The sequence below is a fragment of the Lepidothrix coronata genome, unplaced genomic scaffold (genome assembly GCF_001604755.1).
Source record: "Lepidothrix coronata isolate B3197 unplaced genomic scaffold, Lepidothrix_coronata-1.0 Scaffold115, whole genome shotgun sequence".
Lineage (NCBI taxonomy): Eukaryota > Metazoa > Chordata > Aves > Passeriformes > Pipridae > Lepidothrix > Lepidothrix coronata.
The window spans coordinates 2,029,121-2,054,375 of NW_016690295.1; the positions used below are offsets into that span (position 1 = coordinate 2,029,121).

The window sequence follows — 25,255 nt, forward strand, 5'->3', positions numbered from 1 at the left end:
TTCAAACATAGGAAAGAATGTAACAGCAGAAAAATTCCAAGTTCATCTTACCTGCAAGCTTTGAGGCAGGAGACAGGGGTCTCTGTCCACTCTTTTTTCCAGACAGTGTTCTTGGTTACTTCTGTCTGCAGTTGGGATGGTTGCTATCACACAGTTCTTTTCCTCACAATCATGTGTACAGACACAGTAAGTCATGCCTTCACCTCTGCTCTGGAGGCAGACCTTGGGCAGCTCTGGCTGATGTGGTTTAGTGTCACAATTCAGTTAGTCTGATGAACAAAACACTCTGTGCTTGCTTAGCTGCAGAAATGAGCTGTGGTGTGTGACTTGTCACAGCTCTCAGGCAGGGAAGATTAGCTTAAGCCACTTTCATCTGAGCTCGACATTAGTCAGAGCAGACAAGGTCAGTCACTGTGACTCAGCTGATATGCAGGAACTCGGTCACATGCCTGAGCTCTTGATTTGTTTGCTGATCAGCTGTCTTTTGGTGTTTTCTGATGTCTGCTGAGATGTGACTTCATAGAGGATAAATGATACCTTTTGTGGAGATTAAAGAAGAATGGGCAACTGCATAGCTGAGTCTCTGCTGATACACATCTTAAAATTATCTTAAGGTCAGTCTGGAAGCAGTCACAAAGGTCTGTTAGAAAAAAAACCAACCAACCAAAACACCCAGCCCCAAAAGCCAACCCAACAACTGAAAAAAGCAGCAGGTCCCTATCTCTAATTCTTACCTTGGACCCAGTAGCTGATCACCTACATGAGTGTACCGTAGCATGCATGGCCTGGAAATTATGAGTGATTGACTGTGATTGACAAATCAACAGGAGCTCCCAGATTTACAGGTTCCCTGGGGACACGTAGCTTGTTTTTACACAATACAGGTTTCCTGTCAAAGAATCCTTCTTGATTCTTTCTGTAATCTGAATTTTATCTATTTCCCCATTTCCTTTTTTCCCCCTCTCTACCTTCAGAGATAAACTTTGTGTTTTTCTGAAACTCGATCTAGCATGTAAGACTTATTTTGTTCATTCACCAGACTGCTGGTTTTCAACTTTTCTCCACTCTTAGGGTTTTTTGTTTTGTTTTTGATTGTTTGCTTTTTTTTTTTAAGGCTAAAATGTCTCCTCTCTCTGCCCTGCCTTTGAGCTGTAAGCCTGTTTTGCAGATGACTGCCCACTTACTGGTCACTATACTTTCATTAGATTTCAGAACTAACCAGAGAAATATATCCTAATGTGTTTTTATTTTTTAAATTAGCTAGCATAGTGATCTAAAGTCTCATACTACAAAACCTGACTACAGCAATGTTAGTTTTCCAGTGTATGGCCTATAAATTTAAAGCTCATTATCGAGAAACAGAGTCAATTTCAGATGATTAAGATTTGAATTTATGGCAGATTTTATGTAAATTTGAAAGCATTAGTGGGGGACTATAAATAATGTCAGCCACTTTAAAATTCTTCTTTCTCTTGCATGGCCAAAACAAACCACCTTGCCCTCTTCGCTTAAATTTAGATACATGTCTTGTGCACTTTATGGTCTCTGCATAGGTGAATGGATCTTATCACAAATGAAAGTCTCAGCATATGTTTCTGTTGGTTGGAAGCAAACAAATCAAAACCAAAGTCTTCTCTGTGAGCTGCCTGTGAACACATTTCCAGTTAGGAAATCAGGGACGTGTTCCTTATGAATCATGCATTCTGCCCCCATCCCATAACAGGAGCTGAACTGGTCTAAAACTTGTGGGTAGAAGCTATACAGTCTTCATGCACCTTGGGACTGGAGCTGGTAGGGAAACAAGTTAAGTACCAGCATGAGAAAGGTGGTTTTTAGCTTGATCACAGTGCCACAGCTGCAGGAGTTTTGGTTGATTCCGAGAAAAACCTGCCAATGACCTCAGAATCCTGTTGTGATTTCACACTGATTGCAGCTATATAAGCCTCTAAATGAACTTGTCTCTAAAAACTAAAACTTGCTTTCTGTGTCTTGTTGTAGTTTCTGTTAGTTCAAACAAAAAGAGGATTAGTCGTAGAAGTTGTTTATGAACACCGTGAATTTTGACACCTGGGGAGTTAGCAAGCCCTTTCAGGTAATTTGTGGTTTAATTATGTTATACAGATTCAAACTTATATTTAAAATGTGTGTTACTGTGTGTTATCATAACACTATTTTATTCTCTGTGTCTTCTTAATGTGAACTGTCTTTGACTTGCTATGTTAATAAGTAGTTAGGAGATTCTATCTCCCAAAAAGTCCTCTCTGAACAGGAAATAACTATGGTCAGTCATCTTTATTGTGGCTCTGATTTGTTTTAGAAGTGCTCTATCTTGATATGGAACTAGATTTTTTTTTTTAACGTATTTATAATTTATGGTCCTAATTGTTTCCCTAAACATGAATTTATGTCAAGTCAAAAGAATCACTCCAGTATCAAAAACCTGCTGGTGTGATAATGGCTGCATTTCTGTCATTACTGTAGCTTAAGACAGTCGCTTTCTGCATCCAGACCTGAATTGTATCTCACAGATTCAGCCTGAGAAATGTTTCAGTTTTTGATATTGTAAATCATTTATTCCTGCTGTTAAGATCTTTTTTTTAGCTAATATATTCAGGAAAAGGTTCACTTTTTTCAAGCTCCTTTAAAAAACTCCTTTGGTCTTAAAGCCTAGTTCACCACTCAGAGAGAAACTAGAACACTGACTTTATTCAGTGCAACTGTACACAGATTAAATATTTGTTTCCCTGGAGGAATGGAAAGAATAAGGATATGAATTTAGTTCTCCTTTGTCGTGCCTGCACATTGTCAGATACCAGGATTCTCTTTCTGTGTACATACCACATTCCTTTTCAAAAAGTATTCATACCTTGTTTATGAGCATTCCTTATTGTTTTTCTGGTTCATCAGTCATGTGATGTTGTATTTCCTCACCAAACAGCCAAACAAATTCTTTTAGCATAGACATAAACAAGGGTGAAATTAGAAGCGATGTTTATGGATGCTAATACTTACAGTGTTGAAGTTAATTTAATGTTGTGAGTAGTATCAGAAAAATATAATGACAGCAAATGTTAATATAAATATTTCACCAAAATTTTGCTTATGGATATGATAATCAGCACCTTCCTTGCCCTATAATTCCATTAGAGGGAGTCAATAAAATGTATAGTAAGATAAACTGCAACTTAATTGTGCCACCTGGATTTCAGTGCTGTGCTCTGACTGATAAATCTTTGGAGGTTTATGTTGCAGAAGTAGCTGGATGGTGGTGGGGGACAAGAACTCAAATGTTTTCGTTTTAAAAAATTACATCTCTTCTGCTCTTCAGGAAAAAGGCGATGCTGTTATGAAATAAGCTTAAGATACGTGATTATAGGGTTTTGATTTCACCTGGAAAACTAATGGCTCATATGGATTGTTTTGTATTGGTACACTTGTGTACCTTTTTTTTTCCTGCTTATGTATATGCACTTGTGCATGTCAAAACATAAACGTACAAGTTTCTGACCATTGCCAACATATTTTGAACTTCTTGGGTAGAAAAAAAAATGTGCATCCTTCATACCTATTGGTTAGTAAAACAAACGTTTCAGCTTTCAGTAAAAATTTGATAAGGAAAAAAAGATTTATTCAAAGTGCATATTTAAAGTTCTGGATTGCTCACTGTGAGAAAGACATTGAGGGAAGGCAGGGAGATGGTGAAGGGTCTGGACCACAATGAGGAGCAGCTGAGGGAGCTGAGGTTGTTTAGCCTGGAGAAGAGGATGCTCAGAGAGACCTCTACAACTCTGTGCCAGGCAACTATCGATAGGACAAGGGGCAATGGCCTCAGGTTGCACCAGGGGAGGTTCAGTTTGGATATTGGGAAAAAATTTCCTCCCCAAAAGGGTCGTTAAGCATTGGAATGGGCTGTCCAAGGAAGTTGTGGAGTCACCATCCCTGGAGGTGTTCAAAAAATGAGTAGATGTGGTACTTAATGCTATATTTTATTTGACAGGATGGTGTTCAGTTGACGATTGGACTTGATGATCTTGGAGGTCTTTTCCAACTTTAATGATTCTGTAATTCTGTATCATACAATTTATGGTTGGGGAATTAATGATATTTCTTTGAAATTTAGTAAGAAATTATTTGCTGATAAGACTGACTAGAAATGTAGTGGTACCAAATGTGCAGCGAGAATGGGAATATGTTATTTTTTTTATGATACCAATACTATGGGGGCAGGGGAAAAAAAGGATTCAGAGTAGCCTGGAGGTTTTTGCAGTTTGTCTACATGCAGGTTCTGTAAACTTAAAACAATACATTTTGACTTTACTGCTGTTATTAATCCTGAAAGTTTATGTTTGCATTTTATGGCCAAACAGTTGAATAGGAAATGCATTTTTTCTGGATGTACTCACTAGCTTCTGAAATGGGGGAGCAGACAAACAATTCATAGCATTCAGCAAAATTGCTTTTGCTAGAAAGATTACTGAAATAAATTTTTTTTGAGATACTGATAGGACATAACATTTTCCATGGTGATACAAGTTCTGCGCAGACTTCAGAGGTGATTGCCTCTGGGACTGAAATACCTGATTTCAGATGGTTCCCTTTTTTTTTTTTGCTTCTGTATAAAGAAGAGCTAAGGGTTTAAACCAGGTTATGAATCTTTTCTGTCAAAGCTGTTTCTACCAACTGTATATGTGGCACTGGAAAGCTGGCATTAAAGCAGTATGCATCTTGCAGACACATTAAAATTGCTTTTGGAAAAATACAGTGTGAGCATAAAGCCAAAGTAAATCTTTGCAGTTCTTACAGGGAGAGCCATCGTTCTGTATGGGACAGTATTGATTTTAAATTGAGTATATACACAGGAAATTATGTTGGCACTATCTTCTAATCCTCAGTTGAAGTAAATGGACAGTAATAATGTAAGCAGTATAAGACTGGGCCTTTAAGAGGAAAAATAATTGGTCGTATGTGTTGTTTAAACTAAATAGTCTGACAAAACCGCTATATTTAAAAACTCCCCAAAGCACTTAATTCTTTCTGGGTGTTAATGATTACAGAAAGTTGCAGGTATTACATGGGATCAGAGAAAAAAGTACAAAATATAAGATCAGTGCTGCTCCTAAAAATACTGTAAGATGATTACTTATAAAATAGTATTTGGATAACAGATAAATGTGTAAGAAGTTTAGGATCTAATTCATTGCATTAGCAGCTAGTGTTCATATCTTTGATTCTTTCCTTTTCCAGCCAATTAAGAATAAGAAAATAATTATTAACTTTGAGATCACGGAACAATTAGGTGCAACAGTCCTCTATTTAAATGATCTTTGCTTGGACATCCTGATTAAAATACTGTTTCTAACCACATTTATCACAAACATGGGACAAGAGAACCTAGTTAAGGATAATAAAATGATCTATTTTTCAACGATTGCCAATCATATTTCAAATCAAATGAATGCAACATCAGACCACACAGACTGAGTGTCCCATATGCAAATACAGAAAAGTTGGTCTATTTAAGTGATTTTTGTCAGCTTTGGAGCTTCACCAATTTTCAGGAGGGGCACTGATTCCTAGAGAAAAAAATAGGCACCTGACAATATGTTCATTTTTCTCAGTTAACTTGCCAGGATGGCTTAGATAGGGCCCCAGAGACCGCTCCTCCTCTCTGCAGGTAACTGCTCTTGTGATCTATCGCCTGCCAAAATTCAAGGTTGCTCAAACCAGTATTGTTCCTGACAGTGGATATTGCGAGTCTCCTGTCACTGAAAATTTCTGAGATGAAAAGGTCTGTGCCAAGGCTCACTAGCCTTGTAGTCAGAGAACTCTGTGATGTTTAACCTGACTGCAGTTTGAATTATTTCTGACCATCAGTGATAAAGGGCACAGATGCTTCTCTTCTGCTTCGCAATAGCTTTTTACATATTTGAAGCTTGGGAGCTTTTTTTGTAATCGTGAAAACCATTCCTGCCTAAAGGTAGTCTTTGCTCTTGTCCTTACGGAATTTTATCCTATTTTTTTCTGACCATTTTTCAGATGAATTTTGTTAGAAAGGCCAAAAGTTGAGTCTTTGACGACAGCTAAACTTGGAAAGAGTTGGTTTAGCACACAGAAAACAGCACTGAGGTAGCAGGAACTGGATATAATGCTTTGATAGTAGGGACCCAAGGCAGCAAACAATTGGGCCTCTGCTTAGCCTGTGTTCATTGGAGATCTCTGTCCTCTTCATGAGGGTGGGTAAGTTCCTCAGAGTGTAGCAATTCCAAGTCTTTGAGCTCACAGTTTGTGAAAACTTACAGGCTAAAACTGAGGACAGACAGATCTAGTAAAGTTAGGATTGATAGTGTGACTTTCCGTGGCTATGGTTTTGTTTGGAAATCACATTAGTGTTTAAGGTAAAAATACAGTTAAAACAGCATTGGAAACTCCTTGTGTTAAACAAGCTCCGTACTCTGTGTAGGTATTACTTTGTGTAGGGAAAACCGCAGTTGCTTCAAACAAATTAAATTCAATATTTCTGTACATTCTTTATGACAACCACTGGAACCCCTGTGGCATACACAATGTAAATCATGAAAATACAAAAGTTGGTTATTGCACATACTAGTAAATAAATGCGTTTACTCCAGAATGCCAAAGATTTTTTTTTTAAAAAAATTGACTTTATAAAAGCACATTCTTGCAGGTTTGTCTAAACCTCCATATAGGTCTGAACAGAAATAAGATATCTGACTACTCCAAACAGGTCAAGAGAGTCCTGTGTACAGACAAACATAACTTATTACAGGCATTATGAAAAAAAAAATGACCAGCTCTCAAGATTAAGACATTTTTTGTCAATTTTGATATTTTCTGCTTCTCATATAATTTAAAGGAAATCTAGGCCATAACATCCTCAAATTCTGATGTATATAATGGATTTATTTTATAAAAGCAAAGTGATGATTTAGAATATGTTTACTCTGGGAATAAAAAACTAACCTAAACTAAATTGTTTTTCATTTTATTGGGACAGAAACGCTCATGTAACACATTTTCTACTTCTAGAAGTTCAAGTAAACTAGTCAGAAACAAAGATGTATTTTCCTTTACAGGCCCAACATGTCCTAAAGGGGGTATTTCTACCGCTGCTCCCAAATGCTGGATCTTTTAGACTGTCATTAGTTGGATGAAGACAGTATTGGGAAATAGAAAATCAGGTCAGAGACTACTTAGAACTCCCAAAATTTAGCCATTTTAGAAGTATTTACTTTTTGAGATACTCCTAAAGGTCTATCAAATAACAAAATATTTTCTACAGATATTTTTTTCCCTTGTTCCTCTACTCTTAAGAAACAGTTGAAAGAGCAGAAAGAAAAGCCTCAGTCTTGTAATCATGGAGTGGGCACTGACTCACTGCATGGGGTCAGTCCCACTGAGAAGTCAGCTCAAAATAAAAAGGAAAGGCAGATGGTTATCTGTAATAAATATGACACTCACATAGGGAGCATTTCAGAGATTTTTTTTTTTTGTTAACCTTTTCCACATAAAGATTTCACTTGTTCAAAATTATTTTAAAAGGGGTTTCAAACAACTGTCTTTTTGAAATATTTTGCAATAATAAATTCCAAGACAAATTAAAGCCGGGGTTTATACTGTCAGTGTGAACAGCTGAAAAAACTGAGTAACACCCAGATATCACCAACAGAAAACTTTTAAGGCTTTATAAATACATATATATATATATGTGTGTGTGTGTGTGCACAACACGTATATTTGCACACATAACATTGGAAAATGTTGAGTCATAAATTAAACCTCCTCCTTATACTGAGAGTCCTGTCATAATGGGCATGTGTGCACATCCCCTTTATGCTTTGTATGCAACCTCCAGATGACCTTATTTTCATGTCAGCGAGCACAAGATTTTTTATTTGAAATTAACTGTTCATTTCAATCACGAGAAAATTTTTATATTTATAAGATATGAACAAAATGGAAAAAAACTTCAATATTGTCTTTTTTTATACCTGTTTTACCATAACCCATGGAGAGAGGTATGTTTCTAAATTGATCTTTTTTCTTAGGGAAACTCCCCATATGATTTGTGAATTCTTGTGCATAGTCAGTTATTTAGTCTTATCCCTTAAAATATCAGCTACTATTAGCAATAATTTGTTTTTCTAAATGCCCTGTGTAGTTGCAGTAATGATGTCACAGAACTTATGGCATGTTTAATAGAAAAGGTCTCTAAGGAGAAGTGCCAGTTTCTGCACTTGGGTCATGCATTGCTACAGGCTTGGGGATGAGTGGCTGGAAAGTTGTCTGATGGAAAAGGACCCAGAGGTGCTGGTTGACAGCAGCTGAACATGAGTCAGCAGTGTGCCCAGGTGTCCAAGAAGGCTAATGGCACATGGCTTGTATCAGGAATAGTGTGTCCATCAGGACCAGGGAAGTGATTGTCCTTCTGTACTTGGCACTGGTGAGGCTACACCTCAAGTCCCATGTCCAGTTCTGAGCCGCTCAGTTCAGGAAGGACACTGAGGTGCTGGAGTGTGTCCAGAGAAGGGCAATGGAGCTGGTGAAGGATCTGGAGCACAAGTCCTATAAGGAGCAGCTGGGGAAAGTGGGGCTGTTTAGCCTGGAGAAAAACAGGCTCAGGGGTGACCTTATCACTTTCCACAACTCCCAGAAAGGAGGGTGTAGCCAGGTGGGGGTCAGCCTTGTCTCCCAGGCAATCGCTGGCAGGATGAGAGGACATAGACTTAAGCTGCACCAGAGGAGGTTCAGACTGGACATCAGGGGGAATTTTTTCACAGAAAGGGTTATCAAGCATTGGAATGGGCTGCCCAGGGAAGTGGTGGAGTCACCATCCCTGAAGGTGTTTAAGGAAAGGCTGGATGTGGCACCTAGTGCCATGGTCTAGTTGACAAAGTAGTGGTCACTCAAAGGTTGGACTCAATGATGTCAGAGGTCTTCTCCAACTTAGTCAACTCTGTGATTCTGTACGTTCTTTTTTTTTAGGCTTAGGGCTCAATATTAGTGCAAGTATAATAAAATGTTATTTTCTTATATGCAATGCAAAACCACGAAAAGTTCAGATAACTTAAAAAGTCACAGGTCTGGATTTTTGCCTTCAGGAGGAGCTATTTCTTCAGTATTAGGAAAGCCGCATCTTAATGATTTCGGTTCTGCAGTTTCTTTGCTGAGCTTCCATGCACTGTCTCTGCAGCTGTGTCCTCTGACTGGTGACTCTGGCACAAGGGGTGGGAAACAGCATGTGGGGAAAAAAATGCACTGCTACAAAGCAGGATGACAGTAGGCATGTAATATTTGCATTGCTTAGTGGTAAACTCATCTGTAATAAATATGTAGTGTGGGTTTTTCTTATATGGTGTCTGCTTGCATGAATGCTAAAACAGGCTCACGTCCTCCAGATCCAGGCAGATAGAAAAGAAGAGAAAGGAAGAATATTTTCTGAGGATCAAGCTTATCCTTGATGGGCACTGTAGAAACAAACCCAGTTATACTGACATAATTTACACCATGCTCCCAGCATCAAACTCTGCTGTACTGGCAAGTTGCTTTTAACATACAGTCCACAGATCCTTGGCATCCACAAAAAAGTAAGCAAGCATAGTGTTTTTAGAAAGCTTAAATTCATCACACAGGTGTCAACAAATCAGAGAAGGCTGAAAACCTTTCTGTCTGTTATAATTCTGATTGTTTCAAGTGCAAACAGGACATAACCCTTGTAGATTATCCTGACGTGAGCCAGCTTTCTGCGGAAGGGTCAGTCATGATTTAATGCAGGAAAGGACAAGGTAACTTTGGTATCAGTGAAGAGGTGAGGGACCTTTATGGCAGCCAAAGCATCGAGGAGCGCTGCTGTTGTTAGGAGGATGATGATGCCACTGTCATAGCGGAGAGCACTGGAGTCTACCCTGAGAGCTGCAGCAAAGCGAAAGAGCCAACACAAGAGGGACCTGTCTGTCAAGTCTGAACATGAAAATGCAGCTCTGAAAAAGCAAAAAGCCAGTGGTTCAGATGAAATGAGCACATGGAGAAGGCACACTGTGAGAGGACAAGGGCAGTAATGGATGTTATCTAGATGGTGAAGGTAGAGGTCGTAAACTCATTTGTGTTTTTTGTTCCTGATGAAGACTTCTCTGTGTTCATCTCCTTGTACCAATTTCATTCCCATGGTAACAATCATATCATCTACCTGAACTGGGAGTCAGTGCCCTCTTTCATGCAGTCTTGTCACGGCTTACTACTGCTTTGCCAATAGTGCTTTGTCCTTGCTTTTTGGAGACTGCTATGCTGGAGCAGATTATTCAGTTCAGATATTCGTGATCCTTTCCATTTCTGAACAGGCAGTCCTCACTTTTGCCCTTTTTCATCCAGGAGTTAACCAAATGCCTCTTCTGACTTCCTCAAAAATATCTGCTTGTGTGTTCTCAGTTAGGAAAATTAATGAGACCATATATATATTTATGAGATTACCAAAAAGTTGGAGGAGAAAGCATGCTGTCTTTTTCTTACCTGAATGTGAATTGATCAGCAGCACAGAGCATATTCACACACGTGACTCTCTCAACTGTGTCATTGCTGCTGTAAGCCCAAGATACTGTTGTCACTCCAGTCTGCAAAATTCATATGCTACCCAAACCCATAGCCCATTTCCCAGCCTATTTCATGCTGTAGGACCAGTAACCTAATCTGTGTTGTGCTCCAGGAAGACTGCGAGCAAGACTGAAGTGTTATAAGTTGTTCTTTATCTCTGTCATAGCCGTGGTGAAATGCACGTGGTGGAAACTCATAGATGAGTGCAGAGATCAGATCATACTTTGTGTTAGAGAAGAACACTAAAAATATCCATGGGGATTTAGAAAAACAAAAGCAGTGTGAAAGTTCATCCTCAAAACTATAAAATGGAGCCAGAGCGAGCCTCAGACTCAAAAGAACCGGCCCCACCTCCAGGTCCCAAGGAACTCCTTCAGTGGCCTGCAGCAGACTCCTTTTGTGGTGCTGGCACAGTGGCTCAAAGGATTCCAACCCCTCTCCTCCCCTCTTCCTTGGGGCTCCATGCAGAGGAGATGGAATCTCCTCACACTTCAGGGACAGGACCAGGTGATGGGGAAGAAGGGCCTTGGCAATGAGCAATTCTTTTATGGAGTGCTGGGAGACCTTGTGCAGGGTGGCTGTGTCTCCATCTCCTGCAGGTGGGAAGTCTTGGCCACTGTCAGGCACAGAGTGCTTTAAATTTATTATGAAGCTTGGATTTCCCAGACAGAAAGGTGCAGAGAAGATCCTGCTTGAACTTTTGAGGATGGCTCATTGAAAGCTCTACATTGAACAGTAACATGGGCTTTCTCTGTTGTGTAATAATAGTGTGGCACATGGCACATCCCAAGAATGCCTTTTCTAAGGAACAGACTCAACCCATGTTTGCATCAAAAGCTTTTATTTCTTAAATTAAGCAAATTGCACATCTTGCAGTAAAAGATCTCAAAGCCTTCCGAAGGTGGCTAATACCATTTTGTATTTAGGTGGTTTTATTTTTACAGATGAGGAATAAAAGGCCAAATAGTCAAGCCTGCCTTTAGCCCATGGTCACGCAGGAAACCAGTGCCAACTCACCTTACTTTCAGCCTGAGATGTCTTTAACTGTGCTTTCCTATGGCTTCTGTAACACAGAAGTAGTGCTCTAATCATTAAGGCTGCTTAGAATGCTACAGTTTTGTTTTTTTTTCTAAAACAGAGTATCACTATTGCAGCTCAGGAGTCTATACACTCTTAGTTGAATTCTGGAAGTCCTTTTCAAAATCATTCTTTGATGTTTGGCTGTTCTGTTGAGGCTATTTTTAGGCAGAACAACAGCTCTTTCAGTGTAAAGAACAAAATGGGCTTTCTGTAGAAACAGCTGTGGATTGCTATTCAAGCACCACTTTTTGTGGGTTTTGGGGGAGACTTTTTTTGTTGTGTTTATTTTTCTTCTACAGGTTTTTGTTTTTTTTTTGCTTGTTTGTTATTAAACAGAAATACAGATGTCATTAAAATTAAAAAAACACAACAACTCAAAACTACAGCCAGTACCTGTATTTCACACTGAAAGTCAGTTTGGTTTTTGAAACAAAAGTGTATTTGTATTTACCTGGAGTTTGTCTGTTACTCACTAACACAGGACTGAGCAATGGCATGCCCTCTCTTGCACCACTGTGCTCATCAGGGCCACCTTTTTGAACAGGTATTTTCCTGGACTTGGAGGACAGGATGAGAAAGATTCTGCTACGACCAGTGGAAGTGATTTGAAGCATTGGGAAATGCCTCACAACTAGATGTTGAAAGAGGACTAATGAGAAGGGAAACAAAGAGTGACATGTAGAACATTTAAAAAAATTGTGTTTGATACAGAACAGGATAATCTAGGAACATTCCTTCTGACACACAAGCAGTTATGCACTATACTGAAAAGTGGCAACTTGAGGCTGATAAGAGTGAATATTTAGCTGCAACTAATGTACGGTCAGGTTCAAAAGTCGACCGTACAGCTATATGGATAAGAAAAATGTGGAAATATAATGGAAATACTGTAGCAGTTCAATGATTAAGAATAACCTTGATGTGATATATGAGAGTTAAATGTTAAATATAAACCATGTTTGTGAGGGTCTGTACTCTTTTACTTTGTGATGTAATAAACCTCTGCAGTTAAAACTTATGGATAATTTCTCTGGAAGCATGTGATTTTATATTGCTTACCAGAAGGCTTTCTAAACCGACCTTCAGAGTGGTGGAGATTGTCAGATAGTGTGTATTGGACAGGAAGGATTTCTGATTTGATTTCCATAGCACTGAAGCAGAATACATAATTTTGAGAGGAAGAGAACATGTCAGAGATGGATTGTTATTCCTTACTCTTTAGGTCTAGCATGTGTGTGTATGGGTTGTCCACATGTAGCATTTAGTCATCATGTAATTTATAATAATGGAGACTTTACATATTCATCATTGGACATTAGTTTAAGATCACTGGGGTACATAAGCCTAAAGTTATGTGAAATAGGTGAAAGTTGTAATGGATGGGCATAATGTAATTTTAATGCACATTAATGGTCATGTTGACATGGGACTGGCAGCTTTTAAGTCTATTTGAAGAGTTGCTAAAGATTCTAAACTTTCTGCTGCGTGCGAAGCTTGTAAATGATCTGGGATCCATCACCCCAAGCGAAGAGTTGCTTTTCTTTGGGGTTGTAATGTACAGTGGAGTGGCTCCCCTGACGTCTTGGGAAATGCAGTGCTGGGATTTCATAGGTGTTTACAGCATCCAAAACATCATAAACGCATCGTATGCGAGAGGTGCCTCCGCTAGGAGAGTTGTAGACAACGTAGAGCGTGTTGCACGCCATGAAAGCTGCTTCAGCATCCTTGCTGCTGCAGGGTGTGTCCCAGGTGTGCTCCACGGCCATGGTTATGGGGTTGATTTTAGTAATGACAATGTTTCCTCCAGTCTCTGGTTCTGCATGGATTGCCCAGAGCCCTTGCTCATCAATGGCAAGATCTATTTTTGTGTGTGGGGAAAGCTGATAGGCAGGAATCCTTCCAGCCCCTGGCAGTAGCATTTGGTCGGCTACTTTTCTGCTCTGCATATTGAATTTAACAATCTCATTTAAGGAGCCGTATCTATGATAGAACAGGAAACCCCGATATATGACGTGGCCGGTTCCTTCCCAGGGAAATGGCATTGTGACTCTGTGAGCACTCACTGTCTGATTGTTTTCCATGAATGTCATTATATTTGCAAATTCAAAAATAACGTTATTTACAGAACCATTTAATAAATAAATCTTCGTATGCTTTTTGCCAGGATCTTTCATCCAAGAGCCATGCTTATCTCCAGTCTTCTTAACTATCTTTAGGGACTTAATACCTGCAAGCATGTGGTCACAACCTGCAAGGAAACACCCAAAGGAAAAGAAAATTAGGATATCTGTGAATTTTCTAGCTTCCTTTCTTTGAAATACTTAGTTTCCTTTCAACTCTACTCTAAGACGAGGGTCAGTGTATCAGTAGATGTCAGCAGCGTGGCTATGATAAATAACGCTGAAGATAGTTTTATATGAGATATTCCTGCTAAGAAAACTGTGTGTCTTCAGCTACCCATAGTGTGTTGGGCTTTGTTCTGTTAGACCAGTGTTATCCAAAAGGGATTCCATTTTTGTACCTGAGAGGGAGACCAAGAGCACAGTTACTGATTCTGTGATTATTCTTGTCAGTTCTTTTACAGGGTTATAATTTTTACTTCAGAGAACTGACTTCTGATTTAGGTTAACACAGTAAAATAATCAAATTTATCTCCTATTGAAGGCGTACAAATCAAACTCCATTTTCCTGATATGCCACATGTATAGTATTTTTCTTTCAGGACTTCTCTTATCCTCACTTAGCCTCTTTTTATGCATTTATATTATAAAGACAAATAAAAATAGATCAGCACAACAGAAATCCAAAACACTGGGCTATCTTCCCATTCCCCTTCCCAACACCTGCAGCACAAAGGAACTAGAACAAGTGCATAGATCACAAAACCAGGAATGTGCATACATTCTTTAAAGAACTGGTATGGCGCCTGGGTTATCAATTCTTGTGCCAGGGGCATGGCTGGTGGGATTGCATAGTTGTTTACCTCACTATAGGGTTAAAATTGGCATCACAGAGATCCAGTCATAATTTTGGCTTCATTGCATTTTGTATGCACTCTGCATAGAAATTTAAAACCAAAAAGCATCAAGCTTGTGAAGACTCCAGCGTTTATACGCTAAGATCTTTATCAAGCACCATCCTTTCCAGCAAAAACTCTATTGCAAAGCATATTAACAAGCTTGTTTACCAAAGGCACCCATAAATTACAAGGCAGAGTATTTGAAGTTTAAAGAATTGCTCTCAGTGAAGTGCAGCCATTTCAGTAAACAGAACAAACAAAGCTCTAAGGCAGGAAGTTCTGGCAGCGGATGAAATAGAGAAAGCAAAACCAGCCTCCCTATTTGGCCTGATATGAACCTATTGAAGTCAGTGGCAAGATTCCAGTTGCCTGTAGAAAGCAATCTTTATGTCATTTGTGTGTACTGATACCCTCTAATCAAAGAATTTGGATGTTACTGCTACAGCATGGAGTTTTTTGGGGGGAGGGGTTTGGAAGTTCTCGCTCTGGAAGCACCATCTCTGAACAAGGCATAGTAGCTTTCTCAAAAGTAATGTTTCTTGATTAGACAGATTCTAGAAACTTAAAGCTGCTGAATCAAAATACCTAACCAGCATCAGCAACATCTTCCTCTGCAGGAGAAATAGCCAGGTTACTATCACAAATCTATGGAGTGTCTCTCTTCTTGAGAGAAAATTTTTAACCCCCCCTTGGTTTTTATAACAGCTTGGAGGGAGACGGAGATATTGAGACATTCACAGTAAGCAAGAAGTTTGCAGAGAACGTGGAAAAATTTTGGTAATGATACCTTCAAAGCCCACTATTTCTTATCACACCCTAGAATGTTCAGAAGATAATTTTGCGTTTCCCACCCAAAGCAGGATGAGGCATGGGCTATTGCCTGTAAAAACAGTGATTCTACATCGTTCTTTTCAAGGCTGTGGGAATTTGAACCAAAACCAGTAACATAGCTGGACTTAAAAAACACTGTCCTGCTTGAGTTTTAGAGTGACTCAGCAAAAATAATCATAGATTCTGGATAAGATATGATGGCATAGAAGCAGAGATTTGCTAGAGTTGAGGGTCTTCCTACTTTTTCCGAGTACTGTAAAATCTATACAGGGATTAGGTTTGCCATCGACTTCAATGGGAAAAGCTTCTGACTAGTATTGACAGTAAAATAAAAGTTGAAAGTAAAGTGACTAAGAACTACCCCAATAATTTCCAGCAAGGGAAAATGGAAAGTAATTTTCTCCCCCTTAAACCCTCAGAAAGATATAGTTTTTGAAGTGTCCTAAACACAGTCAGTTTAAAAATTCCTCATTTCTTTTGCTTCTCTAAAAAATTACCTAATGTTGAAAAGTTCTGTATATGGAACAGAAATATTGATAGTCAAAGCACTCAATTGTGGTGTATGATTAGAGCTTAGAAGCAGAACAGGTGATTGCTTTTGTAACCATCTGCCTTAATACTGTTTTGCTAGAAAAGTTCAAGGAAGAAATTGTAAACTTATTTGTAAAATTCAGTCAGTCTAATTCTCTTGAACTTAGTGGAATTATATAACTGATGACGCTAGAGGTCTTTCACCTGTCTTTTTAAAAAAATAACAGTTTATATGTCTTATTGTTTATTTTTCATTTCTTACTTTATGAAAAGAAAACAGACTACTTTTAAACATGTCTACAATATATAATTTACATTTATAATTCAACCTTTTAAGGTAAAAATACTTATAAATGTATTTTTTTTTAAGTATAGATTGTATATGTGTGTATATATATGCTTCATGCTAGGTACCATAACATTTTATTTTCAAATCAGAACTGAGCTTTGCTTATGGCTAAGCCAGAGTGCTCTCCTGATAAAGTACCTAGGAGGGGAGAGAGATAGAAAGAGTAACAGAGGAGGGCAGTAAACCAGATGCAAATTGTGAATGAAGTGTTTATTAACTCACTTTTGAGTTGAGGTTTTGACCCTTGCCCACTCCAGAAAACAAAGGCCACCATTAATTCCTCATTATAGCTGCAGTACTCAGAAATGCATATTTTCAGAGGATTTTACATTATTTTATAATAAAAAGCAGCTTCCAAAGAATTAATTTGATATGCAATTAGGATATCTGCAAAATAAATGTTTGACTTGTACTTTCTTCCCTCCCTCTCCCATACCTTTTTTGCATATTCATCGTTTTTATAAGTGTAATATTTTCACAGCTAAACCCCCTTGCAATTATCTGTGGTATCCACATAGGTAATGGAAATCTGTTATCCCTCTATCAGCATTCACACATTGGTTAAGGTACTGGCTCATTCTGAAAAGCAAACTGTTCTTACTTGCATTAAGCATGAGTTTAAGTTTCTTTTTTCCTTCTGCCTCTTCAAGTAGCTGCTGTTTCACCAGGTCTTCGTGCACTTCTATGCATGGGTTAGAATCTGTGACAGATCCAAAATAGTCAATGTCCCTCTGTGCTCGTTCAATTCTTGTGAGCAAATTCTGTACTTCACTTTTAACCTCAGCCTTATAAGAGTTCAGTCCCGCCAGGCGTGACAGTGCCATCTTTGAAAAGTCTCGGAATTCGTCCACATAATCCAGTATGTCTTGGTTGCATTTTTCCAGCCTCTTCTTAAGTTGGAACACAGGAAGAAAATACATGGATATTCTGTATACATTACAACGTCATTCCTGATTACTTTAAAAAACCCAAACATGCTGTTCTCTCCTGTCCAGTCCTGCCCCCCCATCTGTTTCAAACCAGTGGCTGTTGCTGGCTATCTGTGTGAAGAGGGCACATGAGACTGGCACAAGGTCTGGACAAAACCCCACATTTTTTGCCTTGATGTGTTTACTGACAGCCAGATACTTTGTTTTGCTGCTTAAAGAAGGGAAAGTTCTCCGGTGAAAACAGCCAGAGGTACTTAATGGTACATAACCTATCATGAGTTGCTTTCTAGAAACTTTGGAATTCCTCCTGTAGGACCACTGGTGAAGCAGTCTCAAAGTTTTCTGCAGATCTATCAACAGGAACATTTCACATAAATACGCTTCTTCTGATCAAGGCAGAATCTAGTGGAGCCATTTTGCATCCATTTAAAAGGGAAAATGAAAATACCGGTGTGCTATATTTGAGGAAGTTTTAGTTGATTTTTTTGTTTTGTTTTGTTTTTTGTTTGTTTGTTTCGGGTTCTTTTCTGTGTCAAATAATTGGTTATATTTAAAAACCAAAACCAAACCTGAACATATTTCTTTTCACCTAAATTCAAATTAGTAATGTTTTCAGTGGGGAGGAATGTGATTTCTCTGTTGCAATGCAGCTGCTTCTATTAAGATCATAGGTGTCCTGAAAACAGTAGCCCAGCTGCCACTTTGGGAAAATGAGGAATTTGAGCCAATCTTTGAGCCCAAACACACAACCATAGCAGATCTAACTGCTAGATTGGGTGTTCTGGTTCGGTGCTTCACGCACAGATTTCAGGTATTTTGGTTTTAAGGTGGTGTTTGGGTAGGGGATGTCTGAGTTTCTCGAGTGATTAGTGCAGTCTGCACATGTTCCATGTCAACTTGGTGGTGGTGGTTTGTTTGCTTTGTGCCTCCCTCCCTCCCCCATTTATACATGACTGTAAGTCCCCAGGAAGCTCTTCAATGACTTTCTACAAGGACTTTATTTTAAATGTTTTTAAGTGCTGCCTTCAGTGCCTGCCTCACCCTTTGTCCTGTTCTTTGTTTGGTGCCCTTTGCACCAAATGCCACAGGTGGAGTTGCATAATTTTTAGTAGGTGCCAAAAAGAACAGGAATTACCATGTGAAGTTATTTCTATAGTGGCTAAGAAAATTTAATTCTCACTCTGCACAATGGGAACAGAATGTCAGAATAATCCTTCAGTTCTTTCTGTGTTGTGAAGTTTAGACCAGTGGGAGTTTTGTACAAAAAGGGACATGAGACAAGGCAAGTTAGAGCTTCTCTAAAAGTCTGCCAGTGCAGGCCAGGAGCCAAGGACATGTTAATCATTTAAGATAAATAATTCATGATTATAGCACACCAATACTGAAGAGGTATTTTGCAGTACTGGTAGTATTTTTACTGCAGAAAAAGAAGCAAGAACTAGTACATTTATGTAATTAATTGAAAGGAAGTACTTATTTCAGTCTCCCAGCTGTAAGGGGATTATTTAAAGTGAAGATACACTTCCAGTTTACAGAAATGTGTCTTAAACCCACCTAGAACAGTAGTTTATCTGTACATAGACAAAACACCTGATAAACTTCTATCTCCTTGTTAACACTTGACAGCACTTCTACTGCTGACAATAGTTTTATTACTATTCCCTAGGATGGACTGTAGCAGTACTATATAAACAGTTGCATTTTTAGCTAAATTCATTGGTGTTGTAAAACAAAACATACACATGATAACAGAATGAAAGTATAACATTATGAAATTATATCCTGCAATAAATGACGTGGCAAGTAGGAATCATTATAGTTCAAGGTTTAGCCACAATTTTACTTATTTATTTGAAAAAGCTGGAAGTGTGTCATGCTGGTATTGTATATCATACAGTCTGTTCTGTGTCCACACACACAGGAGAGCATTCACACGTGTTCAAAGCTCTTTGCAGGCAGGCAGAGTTGCAGAAGGATGCAGGTAGCAGCACATACCTCCAGGGAGAGGAAACGCCGGTCCATGTAGTTCATCAGCGCTGCATCCTGCACCAGGTACTGTGCTGCTCCCAGGGTGCTCGTGAGGAAGGCAACTAACAAAAGTTGGACTTGCAGGACTGCCATTGTATCATAAAATTTTGAAGCAGAATAGCAGTGAATTAACTGCGTGTGTGTGTGTGGAGGGAAGTCCCAAATGCTGCCAGTCCAAGGTCAAATGAAATTTAACATTGTCTAACGCCCCAATGTGAAAAAGTAACACTAAAAAGTTAAAAGCACTGTGGCTGCAAGTATGGAAAAGACTTAAAATGGCCGTTGCATTTTATCATTAAGAAAATAATGTTGTGGAAGAGGGACTGAACGTGTTTATTTCTAGAAGCCAGATGACTGCTTCTCGGTCTGTGATCCTGTGATCAATCCCAGATGTTCAGTACTGAGTCACAGAAAGCCTGTGGGCCAAATTTTATTAAATACAAATAAAAGTAATTTGTTTTCTCTCTTTTCTCCTCCCATCTGCTTTCCCGTGTGACCAGCACTGTGCAGTGTGTGCTTGGTGTAAGTCAGCATAGATTCATAGTCAGAAGAGCACGGGTCATCCTTTCACAGGGAGATCTGATGCTTAATGTCTGTAGCAATTTCAACAGCCACAGCTGTCACTGTAAAACAATCTAAAGCAATTGTTTTCACTTCCAGCCTACTTACAGCAGGACTGAAAACCATAGATAAAATTATTTTAAAAAAACCCTCATTTTTCTCTTCACTTGCCAGTACTTTTCCAGCTACAATCAATATCCTTAACAGAGTTCTGCATCAATTTAGTTAAGTCCATGATAGATCTTTTCTTTTCGAATAATAATTCTACTCAAGATGGCTTAAAAATGAATTATAATTGACTTACATGAGTCTACTGCATTTGAGACAATACTTATTTATTTGACTTCATAATTTTTATGACTGAATTCCTTGTCTGGAAATATCCATGGCTATGCTAACACTGTATTTGCTAGGAAACCATGTGTTAGGAGGTTAGAAAGCTCCCTTTGTATCTGAAGCCAAACTGGACGTTTCCATTTCTCAGAATTCTCCACCTCTTCAATTTCCCTCCCCCCCATTTTTCTTTTTCTACATTTTTTTCCTCTCCTCACATTTACAGAGCTTTCTTTTTCTTTCTGACCGCCTTGTGTGCAAACCTTTGTTTCATGACAGAATTCAGGCAAGTGTGTCACAGCAGGCAGATTTTCACCTCCACGTGCTCGATCGTTGCATGGTGGTTGTGTGTGCTTTGCAGGCAAGTTTCGTGGAAGTGCACAGATAACTATTTGGTATTTTAGTTTTCTTTTATCCTCAGAGGTGTACACAATTTGGCAGTTCCTGTTTACAGGCAAAGTCAGTGGTGCACAGAGCCTAATACTTGGTCCTCTGCTCCAGTGTCATTTCCCTTTACTTCAGAGCTCCTGCCTGGGAGGGCAGAACGCTTGCCTGCTTGGATCCTCACGCTGAGAACAGACACCCTAGGAAGTGTGTAGTCTTCCTTGATTATGTACTATGGAACATCTTGACCTCATGTGCTGCTTTTCCACAAAATAATCAGCTACAACACTGGGGAAGAACGACACAGAAAAACGATCCCTTTTCTAACCTCGTAGGTGAACCTGAAATCCTTCAGTGTTCTCTGAGGCTAGTATGTCTATCCCAACAATCTAAGGCAGTGATGAGGAGATGAAGACTATAGAATTTAAGAGGTTAATGTCTTCATTTAGTGGAGGAAGGAATCATACCTGTGTAAAACAAAATCTGTCACAGTTTGCCTGCGGTTAGGAACATGCTTGGTTTAAGCTATGACTGCAAGCCTTATCTGAAGGTAATACGAAGTAGCAACTTTATGGCTTTTAATATTCTTTTTAATTGCACTTCGTAGTCTAGATTGCCCTCTAAAATAAGACAGTAGTCTCTTTGGAGAATTTTATTAGAGTAGATCAGAGTATCAGTCATAGCAGAACTCCTTACTGAAAGTGTTTCCTTAGAAATGGTATTACAGGTTGTGTGTGAATTTTTTATAATTAAAGACTTGACTCGATGAACAATACCATTTATGAGTTTCAGGACAACCTTATTTCTGTTTGATTCCAGACACCTAAGCAAATAATATACTCTAAGCAAAATATTTCAAACTTACTGTCAAGAAACCATACTTAAAAGTCAAGGTATATATCTGTAATTTCTTTCCTTCATCTTAGGACAGGAAAAATTACCTACAAGGCAAAATATCTTGAACTGCTAAACACCCTGGATAAGCTTAAGCATGCTGTATATGGAGCTGGATTTTTTAAAGTTGCTCAATCATTTCTTAGAATTGCCAGCAGTTCAAAGACCAGAAGCTTCCAAGGATTTCTCTTAATGAGGGATTCCCATGCTTATTAAACCATGATCTCACGGTAAATGGTTCCATGACAAATGCACCATTCCAGGAAGGCATGTTATAGCATCTGGTACAGAACTGAGCTTTTTGGGGGATTTGCCTTTTGTGGTTTTTTTTTTTTTTTTTTTCTTTCAGTTTTGTTTGTTGGAGTTTTGTTTTGTTTGTTTGTTTGTTGTCTTTTTATTTTTCTTTGTTTGTTATTCCAGTTCTGTTCTTCCTAGGTATATACAGAAAGGTGATTTTTTTTTCCAGCCACATATTATGTATATATATATATATATATATGATATATATATATATGTGTGTGTGATATGTGTGTGTGTATGTTTGTATACATATATATTTGATACTGATTTTAAAGCAGGATTTCTTGGCATGCCTGGGAAGACATTGGTCTCAGTGCACAGGATGTTGCACACTAACAGAACAGAAAGTTTGTTCTTAACTCAAGGAACACTTCTTGTGACCACTACTAGCTCGATTTGACAGACCTCTCAAACCTCTAAAAGGAAACAAGTGTGTTGATGTAAGTGCATATGCCTTTTCACTGCTCTTGTCTTCTCTCTGGGTAAGATGGTATTCTTTTCTTGACCATGTTGCTTGTTGCTTCTTTTCTGCTTTCATATTCCACCTTTTTACCATTAGGTGTCTATTTTGACAGCTGTTAGAGATTTCCAAATGGAAAATTAGGCATTTTCAGCTCCTCATCTGTGTTTGTGGTTTTGATTTCAGATGCTGAATGGAGTTTTCTGTGCTTTAAAAGTGATGTTGAAATCAGTTCAGAGTGAATACTAGATTTGGGTAAAAAACCCAATATTTCTTTAAGATATTATTTCACTCATATGATTGCCTTTTATGTTTACTTGCTTGTTTTTGTTTTTTTTTAAAGTCAGTTCCTTTCTGGTATTTCAGTTGGTAAAACTAGAGCAGTGCCACAATAAATCAGGCTCTTTGCAGCAATATGTGGCCCTCTGTGATGCCTGCAAAACATGTTACTGTCAAGTGGAATGTGTGTAAACTGTAAGTTTTTACCTCTTCACAGAAACTACTTCTCCATCACACTAATGATGGAGAAATCTCTTCTATCACGAGATAAGGGCCTCAGCCATGGAGATGTCAAGAGTACTGTTCAAGGCACTTCCTTGCCTTGTCTGAGATGGGCCTCTCTGATTTGTCACAGATCTCCAACTCTTCCACATCACTGCCAGAGCTTCTTGTTCCAGGTCTTCCTCAGTCCTTTGGCTTGCCTCCAGTCTCACTCTGGCTTCTTGTAGGCATGTCTGAGTTCCTCACAGGAATCATGAGGAGTGTTGTACCATGAAAGCCATGACACAAACCCCACTGTGTCACTGCTGGTTCTCTCTGTGGCTGTAATAGATTCCCCGTGTGCTCTGTAAACCCACATGGACACTTCTTTCTGAGCTTTGGGAACATCCCTGACTACCAAGCTCCCTTACCTTTCTTCTTTGGCTTTTACTGGGCAATGGATGCTGTTCTGATGCTGTGCCCTGTGTTATTACAACCCTAAAAGAAGGTAGGAAATCCCCACTCCTGTCGCTTAGATCCAAGTAATAGGCATATACGTATACATCAGATTTTGCTCCTGAATTACAGATTGGCTTAAAACAGGGTTAATTATGTTTTTCAACTTTAATTAACCTCTACATGCAAAGCAATAATAGATGAAAAGGGAACATCAGAGTCATGGTCTGATTTAGAAGTTTCTACATTACTGATTTTATACACACCTGCATTAGAATAATTGCTGCTCAGCCTGATGCATCAGTGATACACCCGTGCGTGTGTGCCTTGCAGTTTTGCATCTCATGGTCATTAATGAAATGTGTTATAGGCAAACAAGAGGAAAAAGATATCTATCTGAAAGAATAAGATTTTTTTTGTGATTGCAGTTTTGTTTAGTTTACGGTTGCCTACTTTCATAGCTTTTGATGCTGGTGAATCAGACTGTTTTATATTAATAATATAGAATGTATCATTGTCTAGTTGTGTATTTTCTCATTTTGTTCACACATACATCTACAGAATTAAGTTCCTTGTTAGTACTGGCCACTAGTCCGATGCTGAGATCTGTGAGGTTAGAAAAGATTTTTGTCATAGCAGGAAATAAGCACTTAATTCTAGTTCTGCTTTTTTATTAAATCACTTCTAGTGTTTTATCTTAGAAGGCGATTCACATTTCTGTGAAAAAGACAAACATACGAAATCCAGTTGAAGTCCTTATGTGGTGTTCAGCTGGAAAAACAGCGTCAGGAGTGATATCAATAAGGAATGAAATGCACTGTGGTAAGAAGTTTTGGCCGAATTTTGGCATTCGGGAAGAGGCCTCCACTAGGCGGCTCTCAAGTTCTTAGAATTGAAAGGCAAGCTTGACTGAAACACACCATTTCCAAACCCTCTGTACGAGAAGGAATGCAGAAGGAAGGATGGTTCAGGTGGTGCAAAATGACAGGGAGAGGGAGGAATGGAAAGCTGTTGATGAGCCAGCTGTTTGCAGGCTTTAGCACTGTGCTGCTGCAGGGCCAAGCTCAAAAGCATTAGGGGTCTGCGTGACCCAAAGCACCACAGAATCACAGAATAGCAGAGCTGGAAGAGACCCACAAGGATCATGCACATAGGAACCCATAAGGATCATGTCCTGCACAGGAACATCCTCAGGAATCACAACATGTGCATGTGACTCTTGTCCAAACGCTTCTTGAACTCTGTCAGGCTTGGTGCTGTGTCCACTTCTCTGGGGAGCCTGTTCAGTGCTCAACCACCCTCTGGGGGAATAACCTGTTTCTAATATCCAACCTAAACCTCCCCTGACACAACTTCAAGCCATTCCATCAGGTCCTGTCACAGGTCACCACAGAGCAGAGATCAGTGCCTGCCCCTCCTCTTCCCCTCACAAGGAAGTTGTAACTGCTGTGAGGTCTCCCCTCAGTCTCCTCCAGGCTAAACACACCAAATGCCCTCAGCTGCTCCTCATATGGCTTCCCCTCAAGGCCCTTCACCTTCTTCACTGCCCTCTTTTGGACACTCTCTAAGAGCTTAATAACTTTCTTATATTGCGGTGACCAAAACTGCACACTGGGAATCAGTAAGAGCTCGGGATGCCCAGTACCTGCAGGAAAAATGAATCAGGTCTGGCTCTAAAAATGGAACCATAAAGGCAAAATAAATCTGCATTTTATTTGTGCAGATTTACAGATGGAGATAGTTAAATCATAGAATGGTTTGGTTTGGAAGGAACCTTTAGAAGTCACCTAATACAACCCCCTTGCAGTAAGCAGGGACATCTTCCCTTGCAGCGAGACAGAGCAGGTTGCTCAGAGCCCCATCCAACCTAGTCTTGAATATTTCCAGTGATAGGGCATCTACCACCTCTCTGGGCAACCTATTGCAGTGCTCCATCACCCCCTTTGTAAAAAGTTTCTTTCATATATCTGGTCTGAATCTATCCTCTTTTAGTTTTTAAAACCATTACCCCTTGT

At 39.1% G+C, this 25,255-nt stretch overlaps 1 protein-coding gene across 2 annotated transcripts; it reads right to left on the bottom strand.

Annotated features, from left to right (window-relative positions):
* Positions 1-11,696: 11,696 nt before the first annotated feature.
* On the bottom strand, positions 11,697-19,851 carry OLFML1 (olfactomedin like 1). Of its 2 annotated transcripts, none has more exons than XM_017824966.1 (3): positions 19,340-19,851; positions 17,017-17,302; positions 11,697-13,933 (listed from the first exon to the last, which is right to left on the bottom strand). In XM_017824966.1, exons 1-3 carry the CDS (start codon positions 19,463-19,465, stop codon positions 13,155-13,157), a joined length of 1,191 nt encoding a protein of 396 aa, XP_017680455.1. In that variant the 5' UTR covers positions 19,466-19,851; the 3' UTR covers positions 11,697-13,154. The 2 variants fall into 2 exon arrangements, with proteins under 2 accessions (XP_017680455.1, XP_017680454.1); XM_017824965.1 differs by having other exon boundaries at positions 17,017-17,305.
* Positions 19,852-25,255: the final 5,404 nt, after the last annotated feature.